Raw genomic sequence first — 22,201 nt, 5'->3', positions numbered from 1 at the left:
CTTCTCTGGGCAACCTGTTCCAGTGCCTCACCGCCCTCTCCGTGAAGAATTTCTTCCTGATGTTCATTCTAAACCTCCCCGCTTTCAATTTAAACCTGTTACCCCTTGTCCTGTCACTACAGACCCTTTTAAAAAGTCCCTCCCGGCTTCTGTGTAGGCCTCTTCAGGTACCAGAAGGAGCTATAAGGTCTCCCCGGAGCCTTCTCTTCTCCAGGCTGAACAAGCCCAACTCTCAGCCTGTCCCCATAGCAGAGGTGCTCCAGCCCTCGGAGCATCTTCGTGGCCTCCTCTGGACTCGCTCCAACCGGTCTACATCCTTCTGATGTTGTGGGTTCCACAGCTGGATGCAGCACTGCAGGTGGGGTCTCACAAGAGCAGAGTAGAGGGGGAGAATCCCTTCCCTCAACCTGCTGGCCACACTTCTCTGGATACAGCCCAGGATGCAGTTGGCTTTCTGGGCTGCCAGCACACACTGCTGGCTCACGCCCAGATTTTTATCCCCCAGTCCCCCCAAGTCCTTCTCCTCAGAGCTGCTCTCTATCCACTCTCCCCCCAGCCTGTACTTGTCCTTGGGATTGCCCCAACCCAGGTGCAGGACCTTGCATTTGGCCTTATTGAACTCCATGAGGTTGGCAGTGGCCCACCTCTCCAGCCTGTCCAGGTCCCTCTGGATGGCATCCCTTCCCTCCAGCGTGTCGACCGCACCACACAGCTTGGTGTCATCGGCAAATGTGCTGAGGGTGCACTCGAGGCCATCATCCATGTCACTGACAAAGATGTTAAACAGTACAGGTCCCAAATGGAAGCACATTACACTGATTAAATGAGCTCACTCTTCCCATATTGTTGTTCCTACTTATTTTCATGACAGTATGCAGAATATATCAGCTGCTGTATAAAAGTCTGCTCTAAAAGCTTCATAAGACCAAATGAAGAAAGCAAGGAACAAGATATAGAGTGATCTGAGAAAAAGCAGTCACTCACCTTAAGTCTTTTGTCATTTTAGCTTTAAGAAAAGAAATAAAAAAAACATATCTGAAAATATTGATCCCCTTTGTGGAGCAGATACTGTTAGAAGAAGAGAAGTACAATCAAGAAAGAGCTTGGAGCATGGGACACAGAAGTGGTAAGATGAAAGACAGCTTAATGAGAAATGTGAAAGGAGTGTTCACAAACAAAAGAGGAAAAGGAATTACCTTATCTTCGTGATTTCGATAGTAGTAGAAAGTTTTTCCAATCAGTGCGCACCAGAGCAACTTAGAGTGACCATGCTTGACCTGTAAGGAGAACAAAGGAATACTTATCTTTAACATCAGCAGTGTTGCTGGAATGATCTTCCAGGATTTTGACTTCTAATTCAACTCCCCCTTAAAACCTTGTATATATTATTTATTCTATGCTAATATGAGCTCCTTCCAAAACATACAGGGCACGACTTCCGCAAGCAGGTAAACGCATCCCACCTAAGATGACAAGACATAGGTACTTATGGAAATGGGTTTAAGATTTAATGATTTAATGATTTATTTTACTCATTCATAACAACCCATCATTTCTCTATCCTGAAACGCAGTACTAAGAATAACCTTTTTAAGGTTATGGAACCAAATCACTTCATTTTTTTTTTTAGGAAAAGACTGGTCAACATACAGTATAGGGAGCTGTTTCCTGTTGCAGATGAACAAGCTTCAGGTGCAGATTGGTTTTAGCCATGTTTAGATTCTAAACAGCATTATATTTAAAAATTCATAGTACACTGGCTATGCAAAACTCATCTATGAAAATGGCATAAAGCATAAGAATTTCCAGCCATTGTACTTTGCATAAAGTCTGTTATGGTGGAAATAAATGCTAACCTAGAACCATACAAACCATTTCTTTGAAACTCTCCTGTATCACCAAGATAATTAAATGTGACATTTAACAGCATTTTCTGTTGGGTGTGGGTGGGGTTTTTTGGTTGGTTTTGGTTTATTTGGCTTTTGATTGGGTTTTGTTTGTTTGTTTGTTTATGACATGCTATGAATTATGTTAAAGAAAAGTACACATAAGCTTAATATTTGACAAAGGCAGTATCCTTCAGTAGCCTTGCTTGCCCCATTCCTTATAATTTATACTAGTGTTCCACTCTGAAATACAGAAATCAACTGCCACTTTTCTTCTTTTCCCAACTCTTCTAGGGAGTATTAAAATACTAATTTCTTGCTGACATTTACTGTGCAAACCAAGAGACTGGTACACTGTCAATACTGAGCTAAACTGCATCAAGTGAGAAATAGTATTTTACCTTGGTGAGCCAACCTTTCACAGTGGGTTTAGCATCACTGTGAGGAACACCAGCAGGACTGGTCACTTGCACTCTCAGGATACTCTGTAGGACATGAATCCATTCCTCCAGGATATTGGGAGAGTCTGCTGTCAGGAAGTAGGTTCTCTTTTCTGTCATGAGCTGGAAGGAAAAGGAGTGAGGAATTATAAATCTGCTGCTGAGTTTCATTACCCCATGCAAGGTTTTTTTTGGCAGTTCACAGAATCACTAAGGTTGGAAAAGACCTATAAGATCATCTAGCCCAACCATCAACCCAACACTACCATACCCACTAGACCATATCCTCAAGCGCCACGTCTACACGTTCCTTCAACGCCTCCAGGGATGGTGACTCCACCACTTCCCTGGGCAGCCCGTTCCAATGCCTGACCACTCTTTCAGTGAAGAAGTTTTCCCTAATACCTAATCTAAACTTCCCCTGATGCAACTTGAGGCCATTTCCTCTTGTCCTATCACCAGTTACTTGGGTAAGTTACTTGACCAGCACCTGTCTCACTACAACCTGCTTTCAGGTAGCTGTGGAAAGCGATCTGGTCTCCCCTCAGCCTCCTATTCTTTGGGCGAAACAACCCCAGCTCCCTCAGCTGCTCCTCACAGGACTTGTGCTCCAGACCCTTCCCCAGCTCCGTTGCCCTTCTTTGGACACACTCCAGCACCTCAATGTCTGTCTTGTAGTGAGGGGCCCAAAACTGAAGAGAGGATTCGAGGTGCGGCCTCACCAGTGCCCAGCACAGGGGGACAATCCCTTCCATACTATTCCTGATACAGGCCAGGATGCTGTTGGCCTTCTTGGCCACCTGTGCACACTGCTGGCTCATACTGAGCCAGCCGTCAACCAAGAACTGTTCGGGAGGGATTTTTTGGGGCAAGAAAAAAAGGTGCAAAACCTCAAAGCTCAAGTGAAAGAACTGAAACTCTGATGAATCAAATTCTCATGAGCTTTCCTGCTATTGGATGAGGTGCCTTAGTCTCTTCTCTCTCATTCTTTCTTGTTTCTCAGTGCTGCTGCTAATTTTGAATTTTAAAGGTGACTAGATAAATGTTTCTTTTTTTTTTTTTTCTGCCTTCACTTTGGATTGCGTCCTGCCTTCAATAGCTTGTGACTCTGAGTGAAAAGGTGCTATGAATTTAATAGTATTAAGCCTTAGCAAGCTCAGTTCCATAAGGGCAGAAGGTAGCTTGGAGGTCATGCCGTGTGCCTTTCAGTCCAAGTATGAGAGAACAATGCTGCCTTTATAACAAAGTCCTCTAACAATAATGACTTAAAGCTGAACCCAGTGATGGGCTAACTACTAACATTTTGGAAGTCAAAGTCTAATACAAATCCAACACTTCAGATGTTTCTTCAGATCCTTGAGATGTGTAAAGTCAGGCTAGAGAGCTTGTGGGAGGAGCCCTTCAGAAAGGGGACCACCTGGTTTTAATTGTTATAAGAACCCTTTTCCCCCCCAGACTTCAAGCTTTCAGCCCTGTCTGCAAAATCGAAAAGTGCTATGGTGTAAAAGAAAACAAAAATAAAGGAGAATTTATTTCAATTTCAAAAAGCTGTATTTGGGTTACAACTTATCTCTTTCCCCATTATTTATTAAACTAACTGCCTGGCTTGTGCCAGGAAACACAGAGGCCAGGTAAGGTTAGCCCATATCAATTGAGACATACAGTACCATTCAGCGTGAAATAAGTGCTCTCTCACCCAGTCCCCAAGTGTATGGTTATCTGCAGGATGAAAAAGCAACGCTTACCTGGAATGTTTGGGACCCTTCACCTCTGACAATTTGGCATGAGGAATTCAGCTCCATCTGTCCTTGTGGTTTGCGGATAACATCACTCTGAGGAAAGAAAAGCAAACAATATTTTCAGTAGGAAGAAAAACTCAGATGGATCTTAGAGTACTTAAATACAGCATAATATGCATGTGCAGGTCGGAGCCTGCATTCATGAGCTGGAGAGGACAGCTGGAGGTTGGCAGGTTGAATATGAGACAGCGTGATTCCATTGCAATGATGAAGCAAAAGTCTCCTCAGCAGTGGCAGGCAATTTAACAAGGGTAATGGAAACAAACACTGTCTTATGAAGTTCAGATTGGACATCAGAAAAACCAACCAACAAAGCAAAGCACAAAAAACCCCAAACCCTTTCTCACTGGGAAGGCAACACAACACCAAACAGGTATCCAGACAGTAGCTGAATTTCTCTCTTCGGAAGTTTTCAAGATTCAGCTAGAAAAAGCCATAGGTGGTTTGACATAAATCTGGTGACAGTCCCTCTTCAATGTGTAAATTGGACGAGAGTCTTCCAGAAGAACCTTCCAACCAACAGTCTAAATTCTGCGTATTTGTGGAATTATTTTTATATATGTATGTATATAAGATATATGTATCATTTGCTTGTGAATTCTAATGGAAAAACCTCCTATCGGGAATAAAGATACATTGTGTCCTAAGAAGTATTTTTGTCTTGTCAGAACATGACAGCAACTGAAAAAATAAAGTTGAAAATAAACCTTCTCAATATTCCTGACTTGTAAGCAAAGATGCATGCATATACAGAAATACTGTGTAATTATGCAGGTATGGAGGAAATTGCTCCGTCCAGAAGAAAAACATAGGGAAGGCGAACATCACTAAATATAATACTCTGTAATGCAGCTAAGTATAGCAGCATAATGAGGGCCAACAACTGGTGTGTTTTCTTGTACATACAAATTTTGAGTGCATGCTGCTAGAATTTTTTAAATTAAGTAACTTGGTTTGAAGGAGTTGTGAGTTATAGAAAATATTTGGGAAGGTTTGAATGCACAAACACGCTCTCTCAATATTATTTAATTGATCATTTAAGACAGCATTTTGCATGAAAGCTTATTTTCGATTTTACTCTAGTTTTCTAATATTTCTGTGTCCACGTGGGAAGGTGAAAAATGAAAGAATCCAGCTTTCTTCCCCCGAAAGCTGTGGTTTTCCCCAGAGCCCTGTATATGGTCTGATGAGTATATACCTGCGTCCTCCTGGTACTGCAATTTTTTTTTTTTCCTTTGTTTTCATCGTAAATATGAGCAAAGCTGGGCCATGGTATTCCTCTTGATTTTCATCATCTGTTCAAAGTTAACCAACACGTGTCAAACTTCTGTCCTTGTGAACACCCTTTTGTCTCCTGGAAACCACCATTCCAAGGAATCTCCCTGCCTAAGCAGAGAGCCACATCTGAAACTGTGGGTCAAGACATAAAGCTCTTCTGCAGGATATTTTGGGGGAAGCTGCCCATGGTTGCCCACTCTGCTAGTGGTATCAGCCTGGAAAGGCTTCTGCAGACAGCCTTCCCCTGCACCTCCACACAGGAGTAAATGTATCCCAGTGACTCACCGGCGACTTGTAGTACATGATTTGTCTGTTCCTTAAAACAAACCATCGTCTCTTCCACATCTTCACCTGGCTGCCCATTTTAAGCAAGTAACCTGATTTCTCCATGGGTTCCTGAAGGGCAAAGAACAAAGGGAAGAGGAGGTTATCTTGCACCTCTCAAAATACAAATTAAAGAGTGATGACGTCAAGCTCAGACATTTGCTGCATCTCCATCATTTTTCACTTCCGTCTGCCTGATGGGAGTAGCAGCCTTCCAAATGCTCTACGCTAAACGTGAGAGAGTCCTAGACTACCTGTAGAGCTGCAAATACCACACTGTGTTGTTTTAGTAAAGAAGAACATTTTGTTGATCCTTTGATGCACTGAAAACTTATTTGCCCTCCTACCATAACAGTGATTTTCCAAATAAAAGTGAAGACTGGTTCTAAGCCATGATTAGACTCCTGTTCCTTGCCTGCTTGATGCCTTACATTCAAGGGTATAGAATTTAATGCTACCTGTGTTTGATTTTTTTTTTCCTAAGCCAAGGTATTCTATCCTTTCTCCTTCCTTCCTCTGAATTCCAAACTTGTTTTATCACAAAAGTGTAAGGCCACCATTAAAGTAGAATACAACTACAGGAAAGTAGTACAGGTTATCAGGAAAGAATACAGCCCATGACGCTTACGCTTTTATCTAACCATGTAACAGAAATTGCACCTTCTTCTGAAGCATCAGATAGTGTCTTTTGATACAAATCAGCTGCTCCAACAGCCCAGTCTGTCAGAGCATCACTTCGCTGGGGATAACTCAATGTATTGTAGTTAGGCTTTTTCTCTTTCAAGGCCAAGGCTTCGTTTGCATCCCTTCACAACTGTGAGGCAGCAAGACTTACAGTGCAGATTCCACCATCAGTAGAATAGGAAGACGTTCGCTGTAGCTTATGTTCTGGCTCTGAATAGTCACCATCCAAGGAGTAGGCATCAGGAGGAATGGCGTAGTCACTCTCGGAGCTCAGTGAGGACATAGATACACCTGTTCAAAACAAAAGTTTGAGTTCACTGTAAAAGCTTTTTGTTCAAGAAGAACAAATCAGGTCAGATTTTGGAAACTGAAACCCCACTATCCAAACTTCTCAGACCATTTTTTTTTCCCTAGGAGAAAAGATACTGAGACTGAGTTTTGGATACTGACAGTGAAATAAATTTGTTGCTGAATAAACAGAGATTAAAACAAAACAAAACCAGCACACACCCCCAACAGACTTGTTATCTAAAGCAGACATACTGTTTTCAGCTCGGAAACATCCATTATAAAGCCTCAAGCCCCTCTCATTCACACTAAAGGCTCCCTCACCAGCAATGGGCTTTGCTTTCTGCGAATCTTCTACCACTGGTCCATGGCAAAGCACAGACACATCAGCCAATGCATCACAACAGAAGTTAAGACTACATGAAATGGGATTCTATTTTATTGACTACCAATTGTAATGAAAACTCCACTCAAGGATACAGTTTAACTTTCCCAGCAGTTGAGAAAAATTGTCTCAGCTAGGACCCAAATTACCTGATGGCTCTCAAAGATAAGAAAGATTTGCTTATTGGTCAAGAAATTAGCAGCTAGGGAGGGAGACAAAAAAAATTTTCTTTAATGTCTCGGTACTAGCTTGCTTATAAGGAGAAGTCACAGAAAAGGTATGGATAGCTTCACTGGGTATGTGATGAATCTGAGAGATCAATCCTTCCCACAACCTTAGCTCAGCAACTGCTGTAATGGAAACCTACTAGCAGTAAAAAATCATCTAATACAACAGGTTTCTATGGAGTAGCTGTTGATGACTGCACATCTTCTGGGAAAACCGCTTATTAGCATCACCAGGCATTTGCCTATCACAACGGATGCTGTTCAGGACACCTTGGCTCACCCTTGAGGACAGAGATCATGCTGCTCGGTAGCAATACTCCCACTTTACCTCTCTTCATGGCACGAGGGCTGCCTGGCATGCTAGCTTTCCTGTTCTCGGATCCAGCAGTGGAAGTCCTGAAGCTGGCGTGGGAGCCACAGTCATCATCAGAGCCTGACGACTCATCTAAGAAAGGCACGTTGCTGATCTGTGTGGCTTTCTGGAAAACAGACCTGTATGGTCAGCGTGTGAGGGAAGAGTTCCCCCAGGACAATCCCTGCTCAGTAAGGATGCAGGGCAAACAATGCAGGCCCTTCATTTTCACACTGCCTTGCTCACTGCTGTTCCAGGGCTCCTCATTCCCTCCCTTTCTAGTCTGAGAACTTTCAAGCTGGACTCTCTAGTCTGATCTGTTTGGGTATCCACTGGTTACGCCCTGCTGCTGTTCCACAAGCCCTGTTCTTCCCCATAAGCTCTCTAGTCCTCTTCCATTTCATTCTCTAGGCTACACTCACTATCACCCCTAGGTTTCTACAGCCTCATAGGGCACACTGTAGCTTCCTGGTCAAAAACTTGCAGCAATGTTCTCTATTCCTAAATATATTTTATCATCTGCTACCCCTTCTGCTTTCTTTTAGTGTCCAGTACTTCCTGGCATTCTCTAATTTTCTTTCCTTCACTGCACAGCTTCACTGCACTCTCTCTCAAATTACTAGCAGCCCTGGGACCGTGCTTTTCATAACAGGAAAAATGAGGTAACTCCTTACCCCCTTCAGCGTAGTGTAGACTGGCACTGTGACGTTTCTGTAGATGAGACAGGTAAATGGCCCAGAAGTTGAACACGAGAAATTGGAAACTGGGAAAGTTCAGAGAAAGAGCAAGAGAGCAAATAATACAAAGTTGTGAAGAGGAGGAGGTTATAATGGAGAGGCGCATGTATGCGCAGAGGAACTTACATAACCTCTTGGAACATCAAATAATGAAGAACTGCCATCCTGGACAGTTTGGCCTTGGAAAGACTAGGGGATGTGTTATTAATTACATACAACTCCCAGAGACTGCTGCAATGTTCCCTCCGTTTAGCCTGTAAGACATCTTACCCTCCCTGTGCTCCCCATGGCACAATGGCAATGCAGTGCACCATGTCCAAACAAGTAAAAGCCACAACAGGGGAGGGTGATAGTGAATCACAAGACTAAAAGCAGGCCACAGGCATGCAGAGGCACAACAGTGTCAGCAACAGTGATGAAGGAAATAATGGAGTCACTGAGTATGTCATTGAATGTAAGGGCTCAAGCAGCCCAGCACCAACCATCCCTGAGATCAGATGTATCCTCCTCCCTTCCTTTCTTTGCCGTGGCTATATGTGAAATCAAATTTCCTATGAAAACAGGCAAGGAATGAAGAAATGTGAACAGCCAGAAACTCAGGTCGCACACTGTCACTGTAAACTCCCTCTAAGGATGGCTCTTGTCTAGAACTTACAGCAGCTGGAGGTATCATTCACCGTGGCAACTTCAGACAACCTCATGCCAGACTTGGCCACAGCATAGATTCGACTCTCCTATAACAACAATACCATGAACAACAATGGTGAAAAACAGGATTCCTGCAAAAAGCAATGCTCGTGTCACAGAATCGCACCACAATCACGCCTTTGGTCAGGAAGGAGGGACTCTGAGAGAGATTGCTCTACTGATGTTGCGTGAATTGGTGGAAACATGTATCTGTCAGAATCGCACCACAATCACGCCTTTGGTCAGGAAGGAGGGACTCTGAGAGAGATTGCTCTACTCCACCAGATGTTGCGTGAATTGGTGGAAACGTGTATCTGTGTGCAATTCTCTGAATCACAACAGACTGGGCTTATAAATGCTACAGAGACCATACCCACAGTCTGGAACACCTACACGCAATTGTCAATAACTTGCTATATCACAGCTTGGAAAAAGCTGGCTTTTCCACTTTACAAACAATGCATTAAACTGAATCAAGAACAGCCCTAAAAAAGGACAATTTATTGAGTCACCACCTACAAAGGATTCCCATTCTCTGATAAGGGAATGAAAGAAATGCCTGGAATGATCTCAACAAGCCTGTGTCTCAGTTATAACAACATGGGGAGCTTTCAGTTCAAAGGATCTCCAAGTGCTTCACAAATTGACAAAGATTCCAAGGCCGAACCCAAACCTGTAACTAAACGCAGTGTTATGACTAAGACATCAACCAGTCTAAAATGGATAAAAATCAAAGCCAAGAATCCTCTTGCGGCTCCTTAAAGCACAAAACCAATCAGCATCAGATAACACACATAATACATATACATGAAAGCACTTAAGACTGCAAAATCAAGTACACAAAAAAAAGAAATATGCATTGTGATTTAGCCTCTAATGAAATATGTGCATTTTTTTCCCAGACTCTTCCTATTCAGAGCACATAATGGACATTTCTTACTGATTAAGCTGCTATTTAATATTCTATTCATGCTTTAGTGTTTGATATACTTAAATTTGCCCTGCTTGGATACACTTACCTGATTCTGGTGTGAAGACAAAATAATGCATTTTTCCTGTGCTATTCCTGACTATAAGATGGGAAAGTTTCCTAAAGATTAATAAAAAAATTTATAAAAGCCCTGGGAGGGACACTGATGGGTGCTATTGCTGTTGCCAGAATGGGAACTCAGGCCTAAGTTCTTTGAAGCATCCAATATCTTTAGAGTACCCATTTCAAGATGTCCAAGACCTGATTTTTTGAGAATTTAGCATCATATAACATTTTTTGTCATGAAAACAACTGAATACAGTTGCAGCAAAGTGCTCAGTGCTTCACTAATCAAATTTACTTGTCAAACTCAAGTTAGACATTCAGAAGGTGTGTGTGTGGAGCTGATGATCATCTGTGAAAAGTTTAGTTTAAGGGACTAGAAGAACCTTACATGGGAACTCAAGATCAGAAAAAAGAATAGTAGCCAAACTCTGAGATATATTTCCCTTCTTCTAAGCAAGTATACTGTTCATGACACCTTTCTGACTCCTGCAGCAAATAAATCAGACACCTTGAAAACTGCAGATTCTTCTACTACACTATCCAGCTTCATCCCCAGCACAGTTCCATATTATGGACTGAATGAAAAGAGATTCCTTTGGAAAAACAGCTGTAATTATACTGGGGTTTAAATTGGTATCATAAAGGACACAGCCAAAGACCACAAATAATGCTAAGTTTTCATAGGAAAAAAAATTATAAGACATGAAGATTAACAATGAGTGCTTACTTCGTACCTTCAGTAAGTCACTTGTTTGCCTATGCCTTTATAAAAACAAACTGAAAATACTGGAACCACATCTTTTGATACTACATTGATTTCCACCAATTTTATCAGTTAGACTGACACGTAAGCAAACAATCCAACCATCTGAACTAACGACTAATTGAAAGTGATACTGACAAACACCTCTCTGATGTGAAGCAAGCCATAAGACACGTATATTCACCTTACCGATGGCTTTCACAAGATTTTCCTGATAGCAGGAGTATACCATGAAATAGGAATACTGAGATCTAATCCACATTTCTGTTGTAGTATTCACAGCTTTTTATGACCCTGAAACTATCTGGTTTGGACCATTCACTTGCATTTATGACTCACTTTTCTATCTTAAGCAGATGACGACAGAACTAAGGATTAACTTTTGATGACCCCTAAGGATAAACCATAATGCAGCACCTCTTGACTTTCATTTTTATTCCTATGTTTCTTGAGTACTATTTTCTTCCTTATAAAGAGGAAAAAAAGAAAAATCATTATCAGTGGAACCAGCATGCTCTGGAAATATCAGACTAGGCGGTTCAGAAATGTGACTGATGTCCACAGGAAACAATTGCTTGAGACCAAGAGCTGTTGTAGCCTAACTACTGGCACTACTCAAAGATAAGCAGCACTTCCCAGGCTGTTTCCCTTGCATCTCTTACCCACGATGGGAATCTGTGCAGCGGTGGTGTGGGAGGTTTACCTCCTGGGTCAAGTAAGGCAGCCTCAGAACTCACAGTTTCACTTTGCCATGCAGGTAAGTGGTTGATTTCCTCAAATGCTCCTGCTTCTTCCCTCACCGGGCCACGTTCTGTCTCCATCTTCTCCGGTACCCCATTATCATCAATGTCTGTCTCTTTCACTTGCCCATGGCACACTGGAGAGTCTCTTATGGGCTGGAAGGTGCCAGCTTCTAAGCTCATTACACAATGGAAAGAATTAGCCTCTGGCTGTGGTTGGCTGTAATGTCTCTTAGCTAGTTGGATACTGTCTCGTGGTGTATTGGGAGTTCGTATTTTTGGAAAGGTCATACTACTGCCAAGGCTGCATTCCCTCCCTGGACGGAAGGAGTGTGCTGTTACAGCTGATGTTGACACAACCAGTGGTGGCTCTGCATTTTGGAGATGACCCTCAAGTATGCTCATTATTTCTCCCGAGGAAGAGGAGTCCAGCCGGTGGGAACGGAACCTGGCACTCAGATCATCAGAGAAGCGGGTGCTGTCCAAAGCCACTTGCTGCAAGGTGTTCACAGTGCTACCGTTTCCTTCCAAAGATGACTGGAAAGTCAAAGCCTCAAGGATTCTTGTGGCCTCAGCTGGAGGGTCCAGTGATGTGGGATCAGAGCACCCTAACTGTTCAGAACTTACAGCTGAGAATACACCTTTCTCTGTAGAGAGATTCCAGCTTGATGGATCAGACATGAGCTTCATCGTGCTCTGGGAAAGCAGAGAGTTATCCACTTCATCCTCAGTAAAGGTGTCATTGGCAAGTACTATGTTTGCTGTAGAGAGGACACGTTTGGTAGGTCCCATCTGACACACTTGTCTGAAACCAGGTGCAAGGAGCACAGATTTCTGGTCTATCTTCTCAGCAAGAGAGGCCTGTGATGCTCTGGGCTTCAGAGAATTACAGCTCCAAAGAGATTCAAAGGGAGGAATGCTGGTCATATCTAGGGAGGAGAACATATGGTTAGGACATTCAGATGCTTTACTGTCTAAAAATGTTACTTGCTGCTGTAAGTTGTTCACATCGGTTGTATTTCCGCAGCAGCCTGGCCTAGTTAGGACTATACAGAATGGAAAGGAGATGGCTGGGCACAGCTATAACAGGAGTGCTATGTGTTTATAATTGGCAATGTTATAGAAAAGATGAAGAGGAAGTGATTAATCACTGTTTCTTACAAAAATGGAATTAAGGGGTACGTAATGAAATTACCAGGAAGTGGGTTTGAAATTTACAGAAGAAAAGGGGGGATGGGGTGTTTCAGACAAAAAAGGAAGTAGAAAGTTGCTGTGTCCAAAACGTAGGCCAGCAAAAGCAATTTATCTGTGGTACAAATAACAGTTTAGACAGAAGCTCAGGCCTAAGAATTCCCTAAAACACTGGCATCAGAAGCTGGAAGGCTACATGGAGAGAAGGACAGTTCTACCGATGATATTTTTACCCTCCTTCCTGCAACATCCACAGCTAACCAAGGGAGAGGATACTGGCCTAGGCAAGCTTTCAGTCTAGCTCAATATAGCAGGTTTTACTCTAACCTATCCATAATTATGTCTGTTCTCTTACAACAGCCATGAAAAGAAAGTGCACCTCCCCATGCAATACTTTGTCAAAAAACACCTAAGTGGCCCAAACACTGGTTAGCGTAGTTTTTGACTTCAATGAACCAACAGTGATTTAAGCCATCGAATAAGCTGGCTGGAATGGTCCTTCCCATTCCCAGGTGCTAGACAATAATTCCAGCATATGTATGGAGACCTTCTTCACCATCACACCAATTAGTGGGGTTACTCTCTTTTCAAGAATTTCTCTAGCGCTTTTGTGCTATCCTTTTGCTATAGACCCAAGCCATGCTTTCTGTCAACAAGTTTTATAACAGTTAGTTACATGCTTTTGGTCTAAAACCTTCCTTTTCATAGTTTACTTTTTCCCTGCCCCTTCAGTTGCTAAATTAGAAGATGACATAAAAGGCAGATCCTAGATTGCCTCCATTTTTCTTTGTCTATTTAGTACCAATACTTTATAATTCTCTCCTTTCTTCCTTTCCATAATTACTAGATTTAAAGACTATCTCAGTTCTACAGGTTCTACGGAATAGCAGTTTTAGGGCATGAGAAAGTGTGGATAAAACTTGGAGTGGCAGAGGATGTTACTTTGCTTTGCGATTTTGATTGACCTTGGCATTTATATGTTGCCTGACTGAAAAGAACCAAGTCATAAGATGCTTTGGAAATTGCATAAATATGGGTGAGTGTGACTCCGCACAGCTATCACTGAAAATGCTGCCTAAACATCAAACCCTACAGGCGTTGCTTAAGCACTGATGGGATTTACAAAGAAGTAGAAACAAACTGAAGACAAAGTAACAGAGGGAAAGGCAAACATTGGAATAAATCACTGTTGATCATGAAGGGGATGAAACCTGCTCTTGCAACCACAGCTGAGAAAGAGACAACCATGAGAGCCTGACCTTGGCCCTTGAGTAACAAGGAACTGAAAACAAAGCTATTCCTAAGACATAATGCTGGCAACACACAAATCCTGGCACACATTTTCCCCTGCCCCTGAGGTAAATCATTAGTGGAGACTGAAAGGAGGCCATTCATTTTAGGTATTATTGGTATTTTTGCAGCTTCCTAGATGTGACAAGAGATGAAGCAGAAGCAGCTGTTACTTTTAGCATGGCAAGCAAGAAGAGGTTTGTGTCTCTGCAGAGGCCTTTGAATTCAGCCTGGCACAGTGAGACTATTGGGGGATAAGAGGAGAGGGCAGAGCTGTTTACTGCCCAGAGAGTTAGGATCCAGGGAACACTTAATACCAGATTATTAACGCAGCTTACCAGCCATTCTCTTTTTGTAAACAGCCAGAGCCAGAGGGGATGAGAAAAACCCAGTCATAAAGCATTTAGCCAGAAACATGGTGGGATTTAGAAGGAATTTTGCCCTATTCCCTTACTGTGGAGTGACGGGAATGCCAGAAAGACTTCTGCAGGAAAGAAATACCCCCTGCCTGCACGCCTGGTGAAGTTCTGGAAACTAGCTCTTCTTACTGTGACCAAATCAAGATCATTAAAAAAACAAGAAGAATATGGTTAAGTGAGAATTGCCTCTTCAAAATATGTTGTGATTAAAGGTGATGATTTCCAGCCCTGAAGACCAGAATTCTCCATCTATCTGCCAACCAAGAACTGCAGAAGGACAAACACTGTAAGCAGCTTCAATCTAACCCGATAGCACAGAGAAACCCAGCTTCTAAAGACAGAGCAGATAGCCGGTGCCTTGGCCCCTTCAGTCCTCAGTTACTCAGCTCACATGCCAGCAGAGGTGCTGTGGGGATGAAGATAATTTGCACATGGAGGTATAGTGAAATACCTCAGGGACTTCTACCCTGCACCGCTGCAGTTAATGGAGAGTTTTGCTGTCTATTGCAATGAGTGCTTCTAATTCAGGAGCTCAGTGGCTTATTTTAATGGTAAAAGCAGACTCTGAAAAAAAAGCAATCACTGGTGGGAAACCAATTAAGAGGTTTTAAGGCAGGTAAGCATTGTTATTCCCATCTTTAAAATGGACCCACTGAGGAACAGAGCAATTCTACTGCTTGCTCACTGCCACAAGTGCTAATTTCTGACAAAGTTAAGAATACAACCCCAGAATGCTAAGTTCCACTCTTGGATGTGGTTACTAGGCTACAATGCCAGGTGAACACATTTACCTTGCAGTGTATCCTGAAGGGCTTCAATTTGCTCCGTCAGCCTCTGATTACAGTTTTTCAGGTGGTAATTTTCTAGCTCAAGCTATGAAACAACAATGATAAAAACTGAAAAACAATGCAATACTGTGCGTGCATGTGTTCCACTATTCAGAACATGTCTTCATCTTTATTAACATTCAAGTGTCTTAACAGGAAAAGGAAAAAAGGGTGAGTCTGCCAGTCACCTTGAAATCCTCCTACTCAGCAGCTCCACTGGACAGCCCACTTAAACACTTTGCTGTGCTTTCTCAATAGCCTCTGTACAGTCTATTCACACTTCTCAAACAGGTCTTTTAATTTCCTTCCCTGCTATTGTTTCTCATTTACTCCTGTTCCAGAAACAACTGTCATGAAAGAGACAATCACAAAACTATTACCCAGGAGGAGGATTTTTCCCTCTCACCCTGTATGTGATAAAAGGAAATCCCCTGGATCCAGAGGACCAGAGAGGGGAAAAAAACCCCAAACCATTAAGGGTGCATGTACATTTGCAATTAGTGCACGAGTGAGTCTTTGCAAATTCGTCTTAGGTCTTTGCTTGAAGTGTCTCAGCATACATTCGTAAACGCAGCAGCGGTGCATGCAAAGAGGCTTCCCTCTTGATGGAAACAAAGTTGGAATTGCACCTGTGGTGCTCTCTAGAGCAACCCATTTGCAACACAGATGCCAAGTTCTTCAGTTGGCAGTGGTCCGTTTGTGCACGGTAAGCACCTAGAGCCGGCTGGTGCCTGGCATGAACTTCATTGCCAGTAAAGACACAATGTGAATGTATGGTCCAGGATTCACAGCAGGTGACAGCAAGTCATCCCCTGTGCTTCCTCCTTCGTGCTGCACCAGCCAGTAATGTAGATGCACCTTAAGTTGTCTCACATAGGAAAATGGAAGAGAAGCACAACAGCTCGGTGAATTATCTAGGCAATCTAGTGAGATTACAAAGCCACATCATAACACAGTTAGTGCCCACAAAGGCTGCTTCTTCCAACTCCAACGAATTCCCTTTCTGGCATAAACTGGGAAACCTGTGGCTTTAACTTGGAATAAAAGAGAGAGACCAGATAGCCCCACACTCCCAGTCGTGAACGGTTGGTGCATCGTAAACTGTGTGCTGACCCATTGTTATCTCTCATTTTTTCCAGAGTGTATTGAATTAGGACCAGATAGAGGCCTAAGTCCACAGGATGTATAGAAGAGAGAGGTTAGATGTGAGAAAATGCTGCACAGCAGGAAAACAGCATTAATCAGAGATGGCAAATTAAGGAAGAGCAAAGGATGTGTGTTCAGCTTCTTTGTCAGAGAGACAGAAACTGCACCCAGATCAAAAAGGGAGAGTCAGAGGAAAGCTAAGTGAAAGCCACCTGTGACTAGTTAATCTTTTTCAGAGACTGCTTTTAGGCATTAGTGACTTCACAGTCATTTATAGTTTGCCCAAAGCAGTAAATAGCCCTCAGTAAGAGGACGACCCTGGCTCTGCAACTGAGAGTGTGCAGGGCCAAACAAGCAGAAAACCTCAGTGGCAGACTGACTGTTCTCAGGCTACTGTCCTGCATAGGAGCTCACTGGCAATGCAGCCGCTGTACCTACTCATAGGCCTTGAAACATGGCAGCAAGCTAAAGACTCACCTCTCTGAGCTTAAATGTTACCCATTCTTTGATCTTAGCAGCTTTCTCTTGAACAATTTTGGCTTCCTCAGTCCTCAGCTGTTTCTGTGCCAAAAAAAGATTAGTTGCATTAGGAAAGTACAACTAACTGTTCTCAGTAAGTTACTGCATCAGGAGTGACTTAAACATTGAAGCTCTCATTCCAGATGTAAGATTTAATACTGATATTTGGATATTATTTTTTAGCTGGCCCCTGAAAAATCAAGCACTAAGTTGTCTTACACGGTCCCTAGAGTCAAATTCAGAGGGTTGTTTCAAGAGTTTGCTGTGGCATAGCAAAACCCAGCTCAGGCAATGACTGCCCACATACCACAGTTTCTTTTGAGTACAGTATGCACCTTTTCCTGTTTTAGATGGTTTTGAAACGTTGCTATGTGCTGTCAAGCACCTGTAGTGTTCCCCCAGCCTACACACACACATTGTTGGCTGAAGTTAATAAGAATTAAGAAGTGACTGTAAGTGGTTTACAGAACACTGTAATAATTCCAAGCACAAGGGCTTCAATTGTTGCAAGCACAGGTGTAGAGTACAGATTTTAAAGGTGCGTGAGATGGAAAATAATACCAACAATATATTTAACACACACAATTTTCTCACTGAGAAAGTAAATTTTAAAAAGATAGCAGTCTCAGGATTAAAAAAGCTCCAAAACCTGACCTTGAAATAATAAGAACTGCTAGGAGGTTTTGAGGTGATGTAAGTAGTTGTATGTTTACATATCCATTGAAACAGATTCTAGTCCATACAAAGGTGTTATGGGAATACTGTTGATTTGCACAAGGAACATTTTTCCCCAAGTATCTGCTTGGTCAATATTGCTACAACATCATTTTTGCAGCTGTTTTCTCAGCTGCACTTCTTTTCCTTTTCTGGGAATTTGGATTGATACTACGATCACCTGAAGCCACCTGTTCATCTTCCGTGTGGCTTCATCAGAAGCACTGTCCCTGGAAGGACTCTCTACACTATGATTTGAACAACTACAAAGACAAATCAGTTCCAGGAGCAAGGGCGGAAGGGAATATACTCTGAGCGGCATGTTCAGTCCGTTTCACTAATTAAATAGACAAAGGTAATATATTCTGGTAGCAGTTATAGAATCATAGCGTCCTCAGCTGTTTCTGTGCCCTTTAAGATCATCTAGTCCAACCATTAACCCAGCACTGCCAAGTCCCCCACCAAACCATGTCCCTAAGCACCACATCTACACATCTTTTAAATCCATCCAGGGATGGTGACTCAACCACTTCCCTGGGCAGCCTGTTCCAGTGCCTGACATTCCTTCCAGTGCAGTTTTTCCTAATATAATCTAAACCTCCCCTGGTGCAACTTGAGGCCGTCTCCTCTTGTCTTATCACTCATCACTTGGGAGAAGAGAGAAACCCCTACCCCTCTGCAACCTCCTTTCAGGTAGCTGTAGACAGCCATAAGGTCTCCACTGAGTGTCCTTTTACCCCAGCCGCTCCTCGTAAGACTTGTGCTCTTGACCCTTCCCCAATTCCATTGCCCTTCTCTGGACACGCTCCAGCACCTCAATGTCTGTCTTGTAGTGAGGGGCCCAAACCTGAACACAGGATTCGAGGTGTGGCCTCACCAGTGCCCAGTACAGGGGGACAATCACTTCCCTGGTCCTGCTGGCCACACTGTTCCTGATGCAGGCCAGGATGCCACTGGCCTTATTGGCCATCTGGGCACATTACTGGTTCATATTCATCCAGCTGTCAACTAACACCCCCAGGTCCTTTTCTGCTGAGCAGCTTTCCAGCCACTCATCCCCAAGCCTGTAGCATTGCAGGGAGTTGTTGTGACCCAGGTGCAGGACATGGCACTTGACCTTGTTGAACAACTTGTTGGCTCTTGAGATGACTGACCCCATAACCTTCCCCACGATCGAGATCAGACCAACAGGCCTCTAGTTCCCTAGATCCTCCTTCTGGCCTTTCTTGTCACATTGGCATCATATTGTCTAACTTCCAGTCAACTGGGATGTCTCCAGTTAGCCAGGACTGCTGATAGATGATTGAAAGTGGCTAGGTGACCACTTCTGCCACCTCCCTCAGTACCCTTGGGTAGATCCCATCTGGTCCCATAGACTTGTGCATGTCTAAGTGGTGTAGCAGGTCACTAACCATTTCCTTCTTGGTTATGGAAGCTTCATTCTGCTCCCTGTCCCTGCCTTCCAGCTCAGGGAGCTGTGTACCCCAAGAATAACAACTTGTTTTACTATTAAAGACTGAGGCAAAGAAGGCATTCAGTACCTCAGCCTTTTCCTCATCCTTTGTCACGATGTTTCCCCCTGCATCCAGTAAAGGATGGAGATTCTCCTTAGCCCTCTTTTTCTTGCTAATGTATTTATAGAAACATTTTTATTGTCTTTTATGGCAGTAGCCAGGTTAAGTTCTAGCTGGGCTTTGGCCCTTCTAATTTTCTCCCTGTATAACCTCATGACATCCTTTAGGCCTCCTGAGTTGCCTGCCTCCTTTTTTTTTTTTCCCTGAGTTCAACTAAAACTCTCTGTTCAACCAGGCTGTGGTCTTCCCAGCCGGCTTGTCATCTGGCACATGGGGACAGCCTGCTCCTGCACCTTTAAGATTTCCTTCTTGAAGAATGTCCAGCATTCCTGGACTCCTTTGCCCTTCAGGACAGTCTCCCAGGGGACTCTGTCCACCAGTCTCCTAAACAGGCCAAAATCTGCTGACTGTCCTCTTTATTTCTCCAAGAATCAAAAACTCTATCATTTTGTGAGTGCTATGCCCAAGATGACCTCCAGCTGTCACATCATCCACCAGTCTTCCTCTGTTCTCCTCTTTCCCTGCTAATTTTTTTTCTGATGTGAAAAGATACCAGTCATTATGATAATAAAAAAAGTCAGTGCTTCCCAACCCCCTCCCTTTTTAAGTCTTTCACACTGAAGAGTGTAAACTCACTTAATGAATACTATATACATACACAGTAGACTACAGGAAATTCCCCAAATCTTCACATTGCTTTTAATCACCACATGCTATTCATCACCACAATTACACATTTAAAAGCTCTTTTTCAAATGTTTGCTGGCTATAAAATAGACCTTGGCAACATTATGGGGATCAGTAAGATTTATAGTTGAGTTTGATGAAATAAAAGTAATCAAATCTGATGCTTCAAGAAGAGGATTTATTTAGTTTTTCTCCTTGAATATGTCTCAGTGTGTTCCTAATCATCAGCCTTTACTGGAGTCAGAACATTAGACGTGCCTACTGGTCTGAAATGATCTGGAACATAATAGCGGATCTGCCATAGTTCTCCGAGCATCTATGACATGGGTAGTGCCTTTGAATTGCTAGTGACCTGGACTTGCCTCAAATCGGGGACCAAGAGGGAAAAGATTCAGAATATTGCTATGCTACACTGTGAAGTGTAACGCCAAGATGTTATTCGGGGTCCTAAAGTAGAATAGTGACATGACAACAGCATTGTCACAGAACTTAGTAAGCCCTGTCTCTAAGCAGAACCATTCACCCAAGCACAGCACCTGTAGATGAAGTTATTGTGCTTTAAGATCCAGAACCAGTTAGAGATTCTTTGTGTCCTATGCTATTGTGTGGTCCAGACATGACCGCAGTGTTCTCTTATTAATGGTTTGAACTCCACAGCTCTCCCCATCCCAGTGAAAACAAACAGGATCCCTTACAGAGACCCTTAATGAGCTTCCAGCGCTACCACCAGTCCATCCCATTCTGAAACTAGTGGTGACCTTGATAAAGAATGTTTCTTGCCTGAAATTGTCAAGCTTCAGCTTTCATTTCTAGAATCTCACGTTGCCTCTTGTTGCTAGAATAAAAAGATTTCTACTAACAGAACATTTTTCTCCACTTGTGTTTGCTGGTTTTAATCAAATCACACCTCGGATTTTTGGGTAAATTAGAATTTCTTCCATCATTGATTGCAAGAACTGCTTCCAGAGCTTGATCACTGTTGTAGCTCCTTCCAAACGTCTTTCTTCTCCAAAATGCAGAAACTTAATCTACAGTCTGCCTCAGCAAGCTGGCCTGGGGAAGTGACCTGAAATCCAGAGTACTACAAAGACCTGATGCCTGACCTCCACACTACATTTGGCCTGAGTAAATTCAGACAGCTGGCCAATCTATTTTGCCCATGAAATAGATGACAATTAGTTAAATGTAAAATGTAACTAAAATGGCACAGTATTTTTATTTTTTGTGCAAAATCCTAATGAGCTATTTTCATTTGAAAGTAGTTTAGCAACATATAAGAATACCTCATTCTTCATGTTATAAAGACCACAAAACAAGGCCTTTACTATAGCCAAAATAGAAGCCCTGCTGTAGATGTAGCTCCTTCCTTCCACCAACTGAGAATGGAAGAGACTAAGAACCATCCATACTGGGAAACAGCTGCTCTTTTATAACCAGAACATCTAAGAAGACATGAACTATGCTAAAGGATTGCTGAAGACTGCGAAAAGTCCCTTCCCAAGAAGCAGAATATGTCGAGTCAGAGATGGGCTACATGATTTTGCAGAGCAATCCATATGCTAGGAAGCCAGAGAAATAGTGACCAGTCTCTAGCATTACGATTTAGGGTCTCAGCACTGACTCAACACTACATAAGGAAGTCCTTTAAAGACACTGATGAAGAGAAAAGACCTACTGAGGCTGAATGGATGTATTTGTCTGAAGAGAAAGGAAGGAGAGGATCTTGCACTGGACAAAGGATCATTTTGCAGCTGATCTGAAGACAACTGAGAGGCTAATATGTAATGGAGACATAAACAGTCCCTTTGAAACATACATAACAGTCCCTCCAACTCATGAAACCTACAAGTGTCCCTGTAAAAAATACCTTTACCTGTTTCGCTAGCTGTGTCTCCAATCTCTTGATCAGATCTTCCTTTCCTTGCACTGTACCCATCAGCTCCTGGTATTTCCTGTGCAGAGTGCTGTCTGATTCACCGGTCTTAACATTGGCTACCTTTATCTTCTCTTCCATAACTCTGACCTGTAATGACATTCAGAGGGAGATATAAAACCAAAACATACAAACAAAGGAGCTGCTCGTTTAGTGCTAAGACCCTAGTGGAGTATTAGTGGGTTTCATATTTTTGAAGTTGGGAAACTTGGGGACCTGGACATGTTGGAAAGGTGTGCCTGTGCCAAAGGCATGAGGTTCAACAAGGCCAAGTG

At 42.8% G+C, this 22,201-nt stretch overlaps 1 protein-coding gene across 1 annotated transcript in view; it reads right to left on the bottom strand.

Annotated features, from left to right (window-relative positions):
- The window catches only part of PLEKHH1 (pleckstrin homology domain containing, family H (with MyTH4 domain) member 1), a gene marked incomplete at its 5' end in the record, with an annotated part of 38,784 nt that extends 16,768 nt beyond the window's left edge, over positions 1 to 22,016 (bottom strand). The window contains 12 exons of the mRNA XM_010158261.1: positions 1,197 to 1,277; positions 2,288 to 2,449; positions 4,072 to 4,158; positions 5,689 to 5,799; positions 6,563 to 6,702; positions 7,640 to 7,790; positions 8,338 to 8,426; positions 9,056 to 9,134; positions 11,549 to 12,555; positions 15,318 to 15,399; positions 16,977 to 17,060; positions 21,867 to 22,016. Coding sequence (XP_010156563.1) covers positions 1,197 to 1,277; positions 2,288 to 2,449; positions 4,072 to 4,158; positions 5,689 to 5,799; positions 6,563 to 6,702; positions 7,640 to 7,790; positions 8,338 to 8,426; positions 9,056 to 9,134; positions 11,549 to 12,555; positions 15,318 to 15,399; positions 16,977 to 17,060; positions 21,867 to 22,016 — 2,223 coding nt within the window. The remainder of the gene's footprint in view (positions 1 to 1,196; positions 1,278 to 2,287; positions 2,450 to 4,071; positions 4,159 to 5,688; positions 5,800 to 6,562; positions 6,703 to 7,639; positions 7,791 to 8,337; positions 8,427 to 9,055; positions 9,135 to 11,548; positions 12,556 to 15,317; positions 15,400 to 16,976; positions 17,061 to 21,866) is intronic.
- Between the last annotated feature and the right edge of the window lie 185 nt (positions 22,017 to 22,201).

This window comes from Eurypyga helias, unplaced genomic scaffold, assembly GCF_000690775.1.
Source record: "Eurypyga helias isolate BGI_N326 unplaced genomic scaffold, ASM69077v1 scaffold3359, whole genome shotgun sequence".
NCBI classification, from domain to species: Eukaryota; Metazoa; Chordata; class Aves; order Eurypygiformes; family Eurypygidae; genus Eurypyga; species Eurypyga helias.
This window is presented reverse-complemented; position numbering and strand designations above follow the sequence as displayed.